This window comes from Patella vulgata, chromosome 7 (genome assembly GCF_932274485.2).
Source record: "Patella vulgata chromosome 7, xgPatVulg1.2, whole genome shotgun sequence".
In the NCBI taxonomy this organism is placed as follows: Eukaryota; Metazoa; Mollusca; class Gastropoda; family Patellidae; genus Patella; species Patella vulgata.
In genome coordinates, this window is record NC_065885.2 from 18,359,631 (window position 1) to 18,377,287 (window position 17,657).

General features: G+C 37.6%; 1 protein-coding gene across 1 annotated transcript; it reads left to right on the plus strand.

The window, feature by feature from the left end:
• Positions 1-3,664: 3,664 nt before the first annotated feature.
• On the plus strand, positions 3,665-8,955 carry LOC126828065 (G-protein coupled receptor GRL101). Its single transcript, XM_056102254.1, has 6 exons — positions 3,665-3,756; positions 6,069-6,185; positions 6,785-6,898; positions 7,592-7,975; positions 8,327-8,581; positions 8,835-8,955. The coding sequence occupies exons 2-6, from the start codon at positions 6,074-6,076 to the stop codon at positions 8,912-8,914; spliced, it is 945 nt and encodes a 314-aa protein (XP_055958229.1). The 5' UTR covers positions 3,665-3,756; positions 6,069-6,073; the 3' UTR covers positions 8,915-8,955.
• The last annotated feature ends 8,702 nt before the right edge of the window (positions 8,956-17,657 follow it).

Below are 17,657 nucleotides of genomic sequence, written 5' to 3' on the forward strand. Positions count from 1 at the left end.
TTTTAATGAATTGAAGCTTAAAATGTCCTGTTTGTCCGAATGGCCACTCTTGTTTTATTATGTTAATCGAAATTATGCAATGAATTCCTCTCGCGTCAAAAGACATCGTAGATTTCTACATATCCCTACGGGGTTTAACTATATGTCACAACAGCACGCAAATATTTTGTGCTTCAATGTGGTCTTCAGTATTTATACTTAAACTTTAATAGAACACAATATGAAGTATAAATACAAAGCTCAAGCAATCAGTGTTCTTCTTAATATGAGTTCATCTAGCAGAATACATCTTAAATGCACCTATAAAGTCTCCTCGCAGCTGCTCTCCCGAACCTGCTGAAAGGCCCATATCGGAATGCCCAATGGTGTCTTGTGGAACATGGACCCCACATGCTACCTTGTTGGAATGGACAATTCTGGGTATAGACGTATGTGTAGATTGTTCGGCAAATGACGTATATGTGTCAACAATCAATATAAAGAAGAAATGATTTAATCAAAATGGTATGTTCACACGTCCTTTCATCTATAATCCCAAAGATGTGAACATGTCAAAATCATCTGATATAAATATTGATTTTGCTTTATGTCAGTTGAATGATTATAGACTGGAAATATTCATGGTCAGAAATGCGCTTTTTGTATGACTTGACGGATGACAAACTGGAATCTGTAATGGCGACGGTTAAGTCTACATATTTAAATTTAATCCAGCTTTACAGCCACAGAATAAAACAGGACACCATTTCGTAACACAAAACTGTAGTTAATAGGAGCCATGGTTCATCACTGATTCTGTTTACCTTATCAAGATATAACTGCATAGTGTCCAAAATTGCTGTGTAATAAATTTTAATGTGTTTATTTTTTGTTGAGTTAACAGTGCCCAGAAACTGTACAAATGATGAATGGAGATGTAATAATGGAGAATGTATATCATTCAACCAAAGGTGCAACGTGGTGATCAACTGCAAGGATGGATCTGATGAACATAGCTGTGGTGTGTATAACCCCTCCCCCCAACTCCTTCTACTACTAGTCTTCACAGCCATCTCTTTAGTTAGCCGAGAAGTCATGCACGATACATCCAGCATGTGTTTCCTCTTCTTTTAACACATAATACCATCTATTATATCGACAACCCATTTCTTTTTGTAAAACAAATTAATTTAATTTGCATTGCATTTGAGTGGCTAAGTGGGTAAGGCGCTGGCTCGCTAACCTGGAGGTCGGGTCTTCGATCCCTGCATTGGCTGAGAAAGTTCATCCAGATTTTCCGGCGTGATTCCCCCTTGTCAGTGATGCAGGACGGAGGGCCTGACAAGGCCAGCTGTCTAGTCGTTCGGAGGGGACGAAAAACCGAGGTCCCGTGTACACATTGGCGTGCACGTAAAATATCCCTTGATAGTTGGAATTGGATATAAGAGTAAGCCGTAGTCCCGCTGTCCGGGCAAAATTTCCCTCATAGCACACTGTATGGCGTATACCCGTCTTCATTAGCCCAGTTCGAAGCAGAACAGTAGGACGTTAAACCCCATTTCATTTCATTTAATTTCATTTCATTACATATGATTCATTTTATATTAAATTGGATTTATTTAATATTTATTGGATTTATTTTATATTAAACTGGATTTATTTTACATTAAATTGGATTTATTTTACATTAAATTGGATTTATTTTACAGATTTCTGCTCAGATGATTCGTTCCAATGTTATGATGGTACATGTATATCAAAACTTTGGTTGTGTGACAGCTACCTTGATTGCATGGGTTATACATATGAAGACGAATATTTTGATTGCCCAGATATGGACCACCCCTCATGTTTAAGTCATTATGAAAACGGAATTACCGAGAGGGATATATATAAAATCTATCCGATCAATGATGAAAGTGTTAGAGTAATTTGTGATTTTAGCGATGCTGAACATGTATTAACAATATTTCATCATTCGCAACAGGGATTGACATTAGTCAAGGAAGGCGGGTCTATAATGCTCGATTACCAGGTGAATATAGATGAAATAAGACACCTATATTCATCATGTGAGCAGTACATGAAACTTGAGTGTAAATATAGCGATAGTGTATCAAGTTCCATTAAAGTAATGGGAAACTTTACTAATATTGATAAAACTGGACAATCAAACGAAAACTGTTCATGCCTGTTATCAGAAAACTGTGTACCGGAACAACGGGGGTAAGTAGCTGTAATCATTCACGAAACGCGTTCAAATAGTAAACTATGGAATTCCCGAGGGCTCTATTCTTGGTCGTTTTTCTCGTTATATCAGGGATATGGTTCGGTACATTTTTGTACGTGGCTCAGCGGTAATCATTCAGATACTATATCTTACATTATCATTTACTACTATTTGAAGATACCACTGCCTTTACGCTAGATAATTAGATAATATAATCTTCACTAATGTTTCGTAACTTCTTTTGATTTCGCTACAGCTGCCGTTGTTCTAGTCCTTTGTCTTCATGGTACGATGTCAATGAACACGAATGGTTGGCTGATTCCGGATATTTACCGTGGCCGATAAGTGAATTAGGATTTGGAAATATGGCATCTTCAGACATGCCATCTGCTGGCACAAGGGTTACCGTTGGTCCCCTTGTCTGTAAAGAAGGTATTTGGTTATTTCTGTAAAACTTGCCCATACTTGTATAGTCTCATTGACAAAATATTTTATTCATTATTAAGTAATGCTAGTATAGAGTTACTAACCATGCCTAATCAAAATGGTTGGGTAGTATGCTCGTGGTAGGCAAATGAGTGTTCAAAGGTCCAGTTCTCTCAATAACACCAAGGGTAATGTGTTTAGTAGTTAGTATTGAACGAAAAGCCGAGTCCCCATTTAACAATTAGTACTGCATTTAATAGTAGGCCAAACACTGTAAATTTGTCATCAGAAATATAAAAATAACCAAATGAGACGTCAATCCGCCATTCTATAGCAATCGGAGATGTAAATCGATTTTCCTTTAAATAGATGTGAAATTATTAGCAGGACTGTTATTCAATGTAAATAAACAAACAAAACGCCTGTATAACCTGTAATATGAAATTGAAAATAAATAGGTTTAACGTCCTAATGTTCTGCTCCGAACTGGGCTAATGAAGACGGACGTGTAAAATGAGAGTTGCATCTATGTGCCTTTACTATTACAGAAAAACGAGTAAAGGCACATAGATGTAACTTTCATTTTACAGGTCTGTCTATTACAGAAAAACGAAGGGGACACGTGGCTAAGTGGGTAAGACGCTGGCTCGCTAGCCTGGAGGTCGGGTGTTTGATCCCTGCATTGGCCGAGAAAGTTCATCCCGATTTACCGGCGTGGTTTCCCCTTGTCAGTGATGCAGGACGGAGAGCCTGACAAGGACAGCTGTCTAGTCATTCGGATGAGGCGAAAAACCGAGGTCCCGTGTATACATTGAAATGCACGTAAAAGATCCCTTGGCAGTTGGAATTCGATATAAAAATAGGCGATAGTGCCGCTGCCCGGGCAAAATTTCCCTCATAGCACACTGTATGGCGTATGCCCGTCTTCATTAGCCCAGTAGAGGAGCAAAACAGTAGGACGTTAAACCCCATTTCATTTCATTTCACAGAAAAACGAAGAACAGAAAAGATTGTTTGTGATAATTCTGATGTTATATCAATATCACAGAAATGTCTTTTAACACCAGATGGACATGGTAAATTTAAAGGATGTCGAGATTTAACACACCTCTCTCACTGTGGTAAGTATTTTTGATTAATGGAATTGAATTTAAAGTCTCGCCAATATTTTATCTGTAAGGCCATTTTGAGACTTACAATGTTTTGCCAGTCGCCTTGACTTAGATTATAAGTAAAAAACCGTCAAAGACAATCAAACAAATAGATTAATTTGTTGTTGCCAAAGCGGGGACAGTAAAGGAGGAAATAGTTGATGATTTCCGTCTCGAAATTGACGAAAAACGGAAAACTTATTGTATCATATTTGGCGTAACTAATAATAATAATAACACATTGCAGCTGAACAACACGCGTTCATTCCCATTCTTAACCGATAGAAGCTGCTCATTTTTTTATCTACATTGTGTTTTATTCACTGCAATCACTAGCGTTCAAATGATAATCTATGAAAATTTGGCATGTTTGAATTAATTAATTGAGAAATCTTAATCTGAAAAGCTATACTATTCAAAAAAAGTAGGGGATATTTGATTTTGGGGGCATAATACTAAAATATGCAAATGACTACGAAAAAAGTCACTATAGAACCTAACAGAAGAAACATTTCCAGTTACATGTGACGCCCAAACGCACCAATAGCTACCGCATGGAATGCAGGTGATGCTTGGGATCATCATGGGGGTCCAACCCAAGATTTGCACGACTCTGACTTTGAATGTTACAGTCATTGTGGTATTGAATTCCAGGGTGGAAACATCAGTTTAATTGTTTTAGTGACCAGAAAACAAATTTTGATATGCGTCGGCTTACCCAAAATGAAAGGTTACGTGCTCTTGGCATGCTACAGATCGGCACAACACAGGCGGTTGTGGCGCGGACGATGAATGTTTCTCAGTCTGTCATAAGCAGGCTATGGTCCAGATACCGTGATACACAATCTGTACAGGACAGACCACGCTCAGGTCGACAACTCAAGCCCAGGATCGATTTATCCGTACCTTGGCCTTGAGAAATCGTGTCATCACAGCAAATCAGATCAGCGCTCGTCTTCAAACAGACACTGGTGTGAGAGTGAGTGGCCAGACGATTCGGAATCGACTGCATAGGGGTCACCTTCGCGCCCGACGTCCTCGCGTGTTCCCTTGTTTGAGGGATCATCACATTCAGGCAAGACGTCGTTGGTGTAGGGATCGTCAACACTGGGTTAATCAACGCTGGAGCAATGTGATGTTTTCAGATGAGTCAAGGTTCACTGTTGATTTTTTGGACAGACGTAGGAGGGTGTGGCGTCGTCGAAACGAGCGCTTCCAAGACGTTAACGTCATCAGACATGATCGATTTGGGGGTGGTTCTGTTATGGTGTGGGGAGGCATCACTGTTGCTGGAAGAACGGCTTTACATGTTGTTGCAGGGCGTGTTACAGGCCAGTACTACCGGGACAACATCTTGGCAGTCCATGTTGTGCCGTTCGCACGACGTCATGGCCGCCGTTTCATCTTCCAGGATGACAACGCAAGATGTCACAGGGCCAGGATCGTTACAGGTTATCTCCAACAACAGAACATCACCACATTACCTTGGCCAGCACTGAGTCCCGACCTCTCCCCCATCGAGCATGTCTGGGACATGCTTGGACAGAGGTTACGTCAACGTCAACAACGTCCTGCCAATGTCCAAGAACTTGCTGCTGCTTTGCAACAGGAATGGGACAATCTGGACCAAAATGACCTTAGACGTCTCATTAGGAGTATGCCACGTCGGATCAATGCTTGTTTGGCAAACAGAGGAGGATTTACCCGTTACTGACTTGGTTGTGATGCTGTGGTAACTTTGCTGTTTGACCCCGGGTATCATTTTACCCTTATAATGGTCAGTCTGTGCCTTACTTAGTCTAACGATCATTTGGAATAAATCGATGAATGTGAACTTCATTTCATTTTGTCATTTGTATCTTCGTCAGTTTCATTAGGTGACTTTAATAACACTTAAAAATCAAATATCCCCTACTTTTTTTGAATAGTATATATGGAAAAAAGGCAACACTCATGAAGGCATAGAGTGTGCCATTATACTTCCTCAGTTTGGCATTTGATAAAGATGATATCCAACCCCTTTATGTTTGAATGTAGTTCAACTCAGAAAGTCCTTAACATCTCTTTCAGGATGTAAACAAATTGAAAATTGAAGCAACTAAACTGTGAAATGGGATTGCGACCATCTTATTTAAATTATCTTAATTAGGATGCAGTTTCTCGATATCTTAACACGGCTTTCCATCAGATATGCATTTAAGGCCCTTTCCTTAGAAACGTGTAATCAGAAGGGATGGTCAGTTTGGTCTTGGTTTTAATTGTTTGTGTTTTTATCTAAACAGAAAACATGAGCTGTCCAGTGGGTTACTACAAATGTCTGAACAGTTATTGTGTACACGTGTCATTGGTGTGCAATGGGAAAGCAGATTGTCGGGACAACCAGGATGAATATAACTGTGGTAAGTACGTATTATAATGTTGCGTTGTTGACACTTGACCTTTGTCTGGAGTATCATTAACGGGCGTTAAATAAAAGGACACGGGCATAGGCAGACGCAAATAAACATCTTTGGCCCAAAGTAGTAAAGTTATTGACACTTTCGCTTACCTCAGCATCACTGGTTTTTGGTTGTTTAGTCACAATGCGCTTTGAATATTTGTTTTTATACCTTGTTTTATATCTGGAATATGCAGAACCTTTCCCCAATCATTTCCACGCTAGAGTGTTTTCTTAAATATAGCGATATTATTTTAAAGTCTTACCGTGCCCAACACGTGGGAAGAGCAATAACCTCTTGGTTTGGTTTACATTAGTTAGTGTGAAATGTTTGGGAATTGTTGTATGAAAATAATATATATATATATTAATACTACTACGGTTTTAACTTAATACAGCTATTGATATATATATATATGTATTATTTTGATACAGCAATTCCCAAATATATATATATTAAAGTCATAATTCAGAATATTTGATTATCTATTATCTAAATAATCAAATGATATATTATATTTTCGCCTTTTAAAAAAATATATATATTTTCTTGATTTTTAGGTAATTATTCTTGTCCCGGATTTTTTAGATGCGAGGGATCTGATATCTGTCTTGATGCTCCGCAAATTTGTGACAATATTAAGGACTGCCCCAAGGGTGATGATGAAATACTCTGTGACTTCCCTTGTCCAGAGTCCTGCACATGCGTTGTTGGCACTGTAAGATGTCTCGGTGAAGACCTGGAGGACAAACTTAAACCGCTGTCCCGTGATACAAAGTATCTGAAATTAAATCATAATTTCATTGATCTTCAAAAGCTAAATTTCGACAAATTTCCGTTATTGGTGGAACTTCATCTGTCTGATTCAAAGATTGGCGATATTCCACAAAAGAAGTTCAGATATCTGTTTAACCTGTACGTCTTAGACTTGAGTTATAACAAAATTCGGGTTCTCACCGAGGGAGCATTCTACGGTTTACATAAGTTGAAGTCCTTAAATCTAATCGGCAATACAGTTCTTGAAACCGTTGAAGCTGGTGCATTTCAACATCTCGGAGCTCTACCTACGCTAAGTTTAGTGGACACAAAAATTAACACGTTAAAAGCTGGTACGTTTAAAGGTATGCTTAATCTACAGGATTTAACAACATCACCTGGGATTCTAAGGATCGTTGAAGATGGTGCTTTTGAATCATTGAAAAGTCTTAGAAAATTGGATCTCAGAAATCAATTTATCGAAGAATTTTCTGGCGGTATCTTTTCAGGGATGTCCAAATTAGAACATTTGTTCACCGATTCGTTTCTGCTTTGCTGTTTGAAACCAGAGTCTGTGAAGGAATGCGTTCCAGGGGCAGGAGAATTCTCATCGTGTGATGATCTCATGCGAAGAGAAGAACTTAGGGTTTTTATGTGGATATTTGGACTATCGGCTTTGATTGGAAACTTAAGCGTCATCTTGTATCGGGTTATATTTGACACTGATGGATTCAAACGGGGCTATGGACAATTTGTAACAAATCTTGGGATTTCTGATTTCTGCATGGGTATCTACATGTTGATTATTGCTAGCGCTGATATAATATTCCGTGGAAGATATATCTGGAATGATCCCTGGTGGCGAAACAGTCCATATTGTCAGTTAGCTGGAGTATTAGCTACTATTTCCAGTGAAGCGTCGGCCCTTTTTCTGTGTGTAATCACCGTGGACCGTTTCTTAAACATAAAGTATCCTTTTGGACAATTTAAGATCAGTAAACGGGCGTCATTGGTAATATCATGCTGCATTTGGATAATTTCAATAATTATAGCCGTGGTGCCGATTCTTCCCGGAACTGGCTTTGCTGGCACACTTTACAAAAGAACAGGTGAGGTAGTACTACATTAGACAGGGTAAGCTATAAGAAATACGTTAATGTTTGGTTCAAAAGTTCATACACCCTAAATAAACAAGTTTTATGTTACTTTTTCATTTCAGTGTGACACTAATGGTTACATTGAGATTGTTGCAGCTCTCCACGTATCTTCCGATTAGTACCAACATAGTTCTTATAGAGGCACTGTGGTTTTGACTATACACTGCTAAATTTTTATTTATTTTAAAGGAATATGCTTGGCTTTACCATTAACAAGAGAAAGAACACCAGGATGGGAGTTCTCTGCTGGTATCTTCATTTTCTTCAACTTATTTACATTTCTTTTAATTTGTGTGGGACAGTTGTTAATATACTGGGCCATGGTCAAAACCAGTTCTATTGTCCAGAGTAAAGAAAGACGAACCAGAGATGTACAAGTAGCCAAAAAACTGTCTCTTATTGTCCTCACTAATTTTATTTGCTGGTTTCCTATTTGTTGTATGGGTAAGACTTGAAACATTTATCTTATCGATAACTAAAGGAGTTGGTTTGAGATTCATTCGACATTCAGGGACGGACATTTCGCAGCTGAGAGTTTAAAAGAAAGTTTTATTAAACATTTATAATTATTCATGGACAATATACGTAAATTTAATGTTTTAACAACTGTATTTATTATTAAATAATACGTTATTGTAGTTTAATATAAGTTCCTGTATCTTTAATGTATTATATTTTTGTATTTTGTAACTAAAAGGCTTAATGGCATTAAATGGTTTTGAAATTGATAGTGAAGTTTATGCCTGGACAGCGGTATTTATTCTACCTGTAAATTGAACCCACTTCTTTATACGTTGTCGTCAATTTTTGGTAACAGGGTAAGTTTATTATATTTTTGTATTTTGTAACTAAAAGGCTTAATGGCATTAAATGGTTTTGAAATTGATAGTGAAGTTTATGCCTGGACAGCGGTATTTATTCTACCTGTAAATTGAACCCACTTCTTTATACGTTGTCGTCAATTTTTGGTAACAGGGTAAGTTTATTAATTACACAAGGCAAATCATAATTCTATAATGAGTGAAAATTATATTACATTCTTGCTTTATGAAATTCTTGATGTTAAAATTCTGTTTTTTTATGCACTCGTGTTTTATTGTGGGCGTGTATGATCGTTCGTATTATGGTCGGTCTGGCAACCTATCTTTAAGTTGGTATATTTACTCCTCCTTAACATATGGTGCCACTTTTGATTTTGGGACATTAACAAAGACAATAATTGTTTGATAAAAGTCGGGACTGGGGACGTTGCAATTATCCCTTTCTAGACAGAAACACCACAAATACGGAATTATGGAACGCCCTTCCAACATCTCTTTTAAATTGTTTTTGATATTGAACCTAATAAAAGTGTTACATGAAGGTGACACAGTATGTCATCTTCCTACTGTGAAGAAAGAAAGATCACAGACCATCCCGTTTCCCTTCCACCATCACTTTTTCAATTTGTTCTGATATTGACCTGACCTTGATGATACTTATAATGTTGTAAAATTGTAAGTTGGCCATACACAGGACAAAATGTGGTGTAATTGGTGCAAAAAAATGAATAAAATAAATAAAATAACACCATCTTGGTCATCGGTTCATCGTCCTATTGAGTAGTCTTTTACTGTCTGTCTTTTACATATCTTCAATGATATTGGTGTTGTTCTGAAAGGTTTCCGAGTTTTTGTTATTGCTCGTCTATATAAAATTGTCCTACACACTTGTTACTCTACCTACTTACTCGAACGTCGCCCAAGTAAATTAAGTATTGTTCTTCCATTAGTGTGTGTTATAGTTTACGGCTCTATCAAATAAAACCAGATGTCACAAAACGTATTCATATCACATTTTCATCACGCAGTCACCATAATTCAGCTGCAGTCGTGGTCAACATCAAACTATTGAATAACTTTGTTGCGAACATTATCTAGAGTATAGGGCTTACTAATCATGTCGTTGATTTTCTTAATGTTGCCGACGCTGATCGTACATTTTTCGGACACTATTTATTTTGTTATACCAAAGAATACAATTTAAAACAATTCCAGCGGCACATAATGTTCCGGTTTGTATTTTATCTGAATGAATAGAGGTACATAAAAAGATTTTACCCAACACTTACGGGTGGAAATGGCTTGTTTATGTCATCTGCAGAAAATGATATTGTTGCGAAATCTGCAAGTCGTCATGTCTTTGCAAAATCTGAACGGAATTGAACCACATACTTGAAAAGGTTGCCATACAGCCCCAAACTGTGTGCGAATTGAGTGAACGTAGCGCCAACTTTTTACGATCGTGGACGGGCTAGGACTGGAAGGGTGCTCTAGAACTTTGAGCCTGTTCAAAAGTGTGCCCGTCCTGCAATTAAATGGACTGACACTTAAAACGAACAGAATTGCAGTACTACGGATGGAATTGCCGTACTTCGATCCTACTAAGGACGTGTTACAAAGTTACGTGGTCGAGCATTAATTAGCTCAGGTCAAGGCTGTTTGTAGCTCGACCGGGCCTGTTTGCTTTTTGTGTTATAGAAAGTAAATGAAAGGGGATTTAACGGCCTACTGTTCTGCTTCGACTGGGATAATGAAGACGGTTTTTGTTATAGAGGATTTCATTGGCCTTAATCCATTCCACCATACCTTTTTTTTGCTCAGAGCTGAGATGGGTGTGTGCTAGGGACTCCTGCTTCTCTCCATCATCTATTGAGGCAGAGTATGGAGATCTACAGAGTCCCGTGGCAGGCTCACGTGGGATCAGCAACTTGGGCCTAATCTGACTGGTCTTCAGAGGAGCTTGAGCTTGGGGATCTCTTTTAGGAGGCATGATGAAGCACAGGATGCAACTGTAGTACTATATTTGAATATCTTGGTCTGGACAACTAAAAGTGTTGAACGGGAATGAGGAATGGTGAGAATGCGCTGGGTTTTAATTCTCCTCGAATCAGGACGGGATTGCACACGCAATATGAGTACGTTCGAATGCACTACGTACAAGATGGGGACTGACTTTGACTGCTTCGAAATGGCACATTTTTCCTGACTGTGGACGGTGTATACAGACGAGGACTGTTTATGAACGAACTAGGATCGTATTGTACACATTATTTACATGTTCTACCCCGACCACTACCCGTTTTACGATTTGCTAGGACGGGTGAGGCGTTTTTGAGTACTTTTTTTAACTTGTTTTGTGTCATGGGGGCTATAGGACTAATATTCCCTTTATAGATTCAACTGTAGTAGTATTTTAGTTTTATTTAGATTTCCTATGTACGAATTGATTGAAATAAGTTAGATATCGACTATATATCTATTAAAGGAAAGCGGGGTCTGGTCACAACTCTATTCGGATAGAATATTGAAAAGAGGGAGGAATCATTAAAACATAGAATGACTGGAAAATAGTATAACATTGACTTTTACCGTATGGTGACTATTTGTTTTGATATTGTAGAAAATAAAGAAAGCAGCTATACAAGATGCTAAAAAAACGGATATAACAGAGACTGAATCTTCCGGTAACAAAATGTTTATGTGTTTATAACTTTTTGTTTTTCACTTCATCACAATAGCCTAATTTAATAAATGTCGGTGTCTAATTTTGAAAATTAGACACAATCTCTATGATTTAGGCTGTTGTTTTACAAATATTAATAACTCACCAGAATGGGGTTTAGAATCGGGTTTGAGATCAATAATAGCTAACTCTGTCTTTAGAAACTCGGTCCATCGCAGTTGGCCGACACAAGAATTTGTGTTTTTAGAATGATTTTCGATTTTTATACGATTTTCTAGTAATGTTGGGATGGTCATCGTCATTAGACCAACTTGCTGGGTTGGTCACCATCATTATATCAACTTGCCGGGATGGTCACATTCATTATACCAACTTGCTGGGATGGTCACCGTCATTACACCAACTTGCTGGGATGGTCACTATCATTAGACCAACTTGTTGGTCACCGTAATTAGACCAACTTCTTATCAACCATTAACTTCATTCCATTCCTAACCAAATTCCCACAAAAACATCTATGATTATCATTATTATCGTTTAATTTTAAATTTATTTATTGAAGTCATGATACGACGTTTGAAGACACTGTGGGGTCATCGCCATCTTCAGTTTGGTCCAGTAGATCTAAAGGATAATGTAACAACCCTTAAGATGTTGATGAAGTCATCCCATCTCACAGCCAGTGACATACTATGTATTATGGAAATGGCGTTGCATGGACTGGTTGCCGTACACAGTGAACAGTTGTCAATGGAAACCATTAATGAAGATGATATACTGGTTGCAGTGATCAATGGGGTAAAATATTTCAATTTTTTTTATTCATCGTATCCGTGATTCTAGGCCTGACATACCATTGGTCTACATTGGTACAAATCAACGCACACAGAAAAGAACTCTTGAATGAAAAATTAACCATATTTCATTTTATTTCATAGTATATATATACAAATATATTACTCCTAATTATCAAACTTTAAGTACCTAGCTACAGTTAAGCAACTTGTTGTTTTTCATTTCAGAAAATTATGAACGCTAGACTTGTAGGAAAGGTTGTTCTACCTGATCAAGTCACTACAGCCCAATCAGACGATATCTACAATTTAGGAAAACTAGTCGCTAGGGTTCTGAGATCGTATGCCAGCAAAAATCATTCCTAACATTAAATAAATTATTAACATTGAATACAGAGAGCAAATACAAAGCTTTGAAATAGTAAAGAAAAGTACGTTAAAGCTTCATATATTTTGGATTCATATTTATACCAATCCGGGATTCAACCGTGGACTGGACATATTCATTCAAGAGACCAGTGAAAACTATGTATACAGTACCATTTAACCCTTTGTATACTTTATTTCTCGTTTTATTTGTGTCGTTCAAATATGGCTATCAAATTTGTTTTGTGCATTGTAGTATTATAGCTTTTACTCATAATGTAAAGATTAAAGGACAATGTAAAATCGTGGATAATAAATATCTTCTTTGTTTGATTTCTTTGCAAGCCATATTTATTCTGGACACCTCCGGTGTCCTTCTACTTAGAAACCTCTCAACCTAGTGAATGTTATCAATAACTGCATTGGCCGAGAAAGTTCATCTGGATTTTCCGACGTGGTTTCCCCTTGTCAGTGGTGCAGAACGGAGGGCCTGACAAGGACAGCTGTCTAGTCTTCGGATGATACGAAAAACCGAGGACTCGTGTATACATTGGAATGCACGTAAAAGATCCCTTGGCAGTTGGAATTCGATATAAGAGTAGGCGATAAGGGCGCTGCCCGGGCAAAATTTCCCTCATAGCACACTGTATGACGTATGCCCGTCTTCATTAGCCCAGTATAGGAGGAGAACAGTAGGACGTTAAACCCCATTTAATTTCGTTATCCATAACATAAAGCTATCTGTTACTCCTCTCGCTAGCCTGGAGGTCGGGTGTTCGATCCCTGCATTGGCCGAGAAGGTTCATCCAGATTTTCCGGCGTGGTTCTCCCTTGTCAGTGATGCAGGACGGAGAGGCTGGCAAGGAAAGCTGTCTAGTCGTTCGGATGGGACGAAAAACCGAGGTCCAGTGTACACATTGGCGTGCACGTAAAAGATCCCTTGGCAGTTGGAATTAGATATAAGAGTAGGCCGTAGTGCCGCTGTCCGGGCAAAATTTCCCTCATAGCACACTGTATGGCGTATGCCCGTCTTCATTAGCCCAGGTTAGGAGCAGAACAGTAGGACGTTAAACTCCATTTCATTTCTGTTACTCCTATTTATTACTGGCAAGGTATCAATTCGATAGCCAATGTAAAGGGGGTTAACTCTGTATTAATTATTCACAGATTCAGGTTTCAGACAGCTCTAAATATTTGGTTGAATCAGTTATACATGCTTTTGCAACCATCCTATATTTTCACGGCAAGATAACAACATCAATATTGATTGAAATTGGCCAATATTAAATTCTAATTCGTGTTTTTAATTTCGAATATTGGAAAATATTTTTATCCTTTAATCATAATCCCTCAACCAAGCGCCAGAGTATGGTATATCATGGCTCAGATATACGTCAAATCGATTCTAGCATGTGCCACGGAACCAAAACGTTTCCCACGCCTTCCAAAGTGCCCTAAGTTTCGCCTGCCTACCCCTTCGGACTCCCCAGCACGCTTCTGCCCATCACATATTATTAAACTTCGACGATGTTGCAGTTAGCAAGGGAATGCTGAATTTGCATTTTTAAATACCAAGTTTATATTTTTCACGCCATGGATAATATCACATTTTTGGGGTCATTAAATAATATCACATTTTTGGGGTCATTAAATAATATCACATTTTTGGGGTCATTAAATGATATTTTACATTTAGTACATGGGGTTGGATTGGGTCCCTCTCATATTTACAGATTTACGTTTTAAAGCGACAGCCTCAATCAGAATAAGAGAAGTTTTAAAGCGTCTTTTGATTGAGTTCGGACATTTCAAAGATGTCAAGCGAAGCTATATTGTAATAGTTAGAGAAGGAGAACCGTGCTACACGCAACTCAAATAGATAAGAAAAATCACCTGTGTACAAGACAAACTACACTGACATTGCAAGAAATAAACAAATATCATATCAAGTGAATGGATCTGTGGGCCAGTCGCGAGCGTTTACTGTGGTATGAACCCCCTGGTCTGTAATAACATACGTTTCACTCAAAATGATAATCAGGATAGAATTTTGGAAATCGGTAAAAATTAATAAGTAAATGTAGTCAACAGACAGGAGCAACGCAAAACAATTAGTACATTCTGCAGTGGAAGGGCTAAAACGCTAATCTACTTACTGTGCAGGAGAACCACACTGCATGCAAAACAAAAAAAACCCAAAATAACCCGATTAAGACAAACATACGGACAAGACAAATTTTTATTCTTAATTATAAATTGTTAATAATCTTACAGATTTATATATAAAGATATTTTAACGTGTGTTTTTCATTTTATTTACTAATCCGTGTTATCTGTTGATATGTGTAGGCCTATAAATGCATTAATGTGAGAATATTTAGTTGGTCTATAGGCGTAAGTACATACCACTTACCGTCATACAGCCGAGGCGAGATGTAGTGAAGGAATCTGCCGAGGTTTGCCGAGTGTACAATCGGAAAAATCCATAACTATAAATAGAAATACGAGTCATTAAAATTAGAAAGAATAGAATTCTATTTTAAAATTCATGGCCCTTACAGACAGACACATTTCTCAAAAACCCAGTCGAGGTAAGTCGTTATTTTATTTTGTTTAGTAGATTTTGTGAAAACCCCACTGCAGAATATACAGCTGTGTATGTGTCGGGCTTTTCACTTAGTTTACTACGTTAGACGCTACCTAATGTGTAGATTAATTATAATATATACAGTAGCTTATCTCTGTGTGTGAGATACTTGTAAACAAAGGCTGTATGCCTTCGCGACGAGTGACTTTTATCGAAACATGTAATGAGGCCATTATTATACTTTCAAAAAAAATAAACTAGGACGGGGGGTGGGGTGGCGGGGCAAGGTAACCTTTCTATGTATGAGGGGTCTGGTAATTAATACATCACTGAGTATGAAAGGAAAGTGAAAGTGAGACTGTTATAGTAATGGAATTGTGTGATATATTTTGTTCGTGATATTTTAGAAATACCATACAATCAATATAAATCACGCTCTAGTTTTATTATTTGATTAGTGAAATAGTTGTTTGGTTGCCAGTAAAAATCAATATGCTTAAAATGTCAGCATTTCCAAAATGTGTGTACCCTCTGCTGCATGCGATATAACTCTGACTGGAAAAAGACTTCAAGCTTGGTTTTACACTTACTAAAATACAAGCTGCATATTTTACACATTGCATTTAATATTTGCATTAAGTATCATGCATAGATACTCTAAAGCATCGCACCAGGATTTCAATATCAGCTCAGATTTTCCGGCGTGGTTCTCCCTTGTCAGTGATGCAGGACGGAGGGGCTGACAAGGAAAGCTGTCTAGTCGTTCGGATGGGACGAAAAACCGAGGTCCCGTGTACACATTGGCGTACACGTAAAAGATCCCTTGGCAGTTGGAATTCGATATAAGAGTAGGCCGTAGTGCCGCTGTCCGGGCAAAATTTCCCTCATAGCACACTGTATGGCGTATGCCCGTCTTCATTAGCCCAGGTTAGGAGCAGAACAGTAGGACGTTAAACTCCATTTCATTTCATTTCATTTCAATATCAGCTCAGTTTACATCACTAAACCTCTCAAAGGTCAAGGCTTTTGGGTTTTCCCAACAGCCCGATATCTAATCTTAACATTATTTATTTGTTTTTGTTCGGATTATTATTCTTATTATTAGGGTTTCACACTATTGTTTTTGTTCGGATTATTATTCTTATTTTTATTATTATTATTATTATTATTATTTTTCCATTTGAGCATATCTCAGAAACTACTTGTCGGATCGATTCGATTTTACTGGGAAAGTGGGTTTGACTTAAATTTTAAAGCTATTTCTAACGTTCTGCGACAATGCGAAATGTCCGAAATCACCGAAGTTGTCGTTTTTCGATACTTTGCCGTAATGTTATCAATAATTGTCGTATTGTAATATTTGATACATTTTGACATAGCCAGAGACAAGGCACATAGCTAAGGTTCTTTGGATTTTTTATTTTCGACGAATCTTCGGAGATATTAGGCGCCAAATTTTGAAAATTAAAATTTTTATGAAAACCTTTTTTATTAATGAATATTTTTATGTGGTATTTTACCGAGGGTTAAAGGGTCATCTGATTTGACAAAAAATGTCAATATTTTTTGTCACCGTATTATTCCTTGGCCCCCATTGGCTAATTCAGTTTTTCAGTCCTGGATTAATTATTTATTGTTCGATTTGTATAAACCAAAGTTCGTATGTTCCGCGGTCCAAAATGTCATTTTTTTTGTCACGGGTACATTTTCCTTTCGGCAAAGGAAGTGACGTAAATTTAGCAAAAACTGCAATTTTGACAGTTCGGTACCACTTTTTGAAAGCAAATATTATTTTTTTCAAATCTGGTATGACTGAAAGGGTGTGCCCTGTTAAGGCGCAGAAATCATAGCGCTCAGTTTTTTTAATTTTTATTTCGTTTTCGGATCATTTCAATTTAAAGGCGAAAAAAGGTGAAAAATGAGCTATTCACAACCCATTCAGGCATTTCATATTTTAATATATTTTTTCGAAACTTTCATAAACTAGTAGCAATAATCCATACGAAGTAGTGTTCGGATATTCGAATATTCGACGGGTTTTAACAAACACATGTAATTATAAATGTAAATACACGAAAAAGTAAAATATTTGCTAAAAGCTTTCAATTATTAGGGTAAATGACTCTTTTGTGGTGATTTTTTAACGTGGTCTACTCCACCCGCACTTGTGCAGTGAGAGGGGCGTTGATTTGTTTGACGCACAATACATAGTTTTATAATGCGCAGTAGATTATATACAGTAGCATTCTTGCGGGGCAACTTGGGGCGC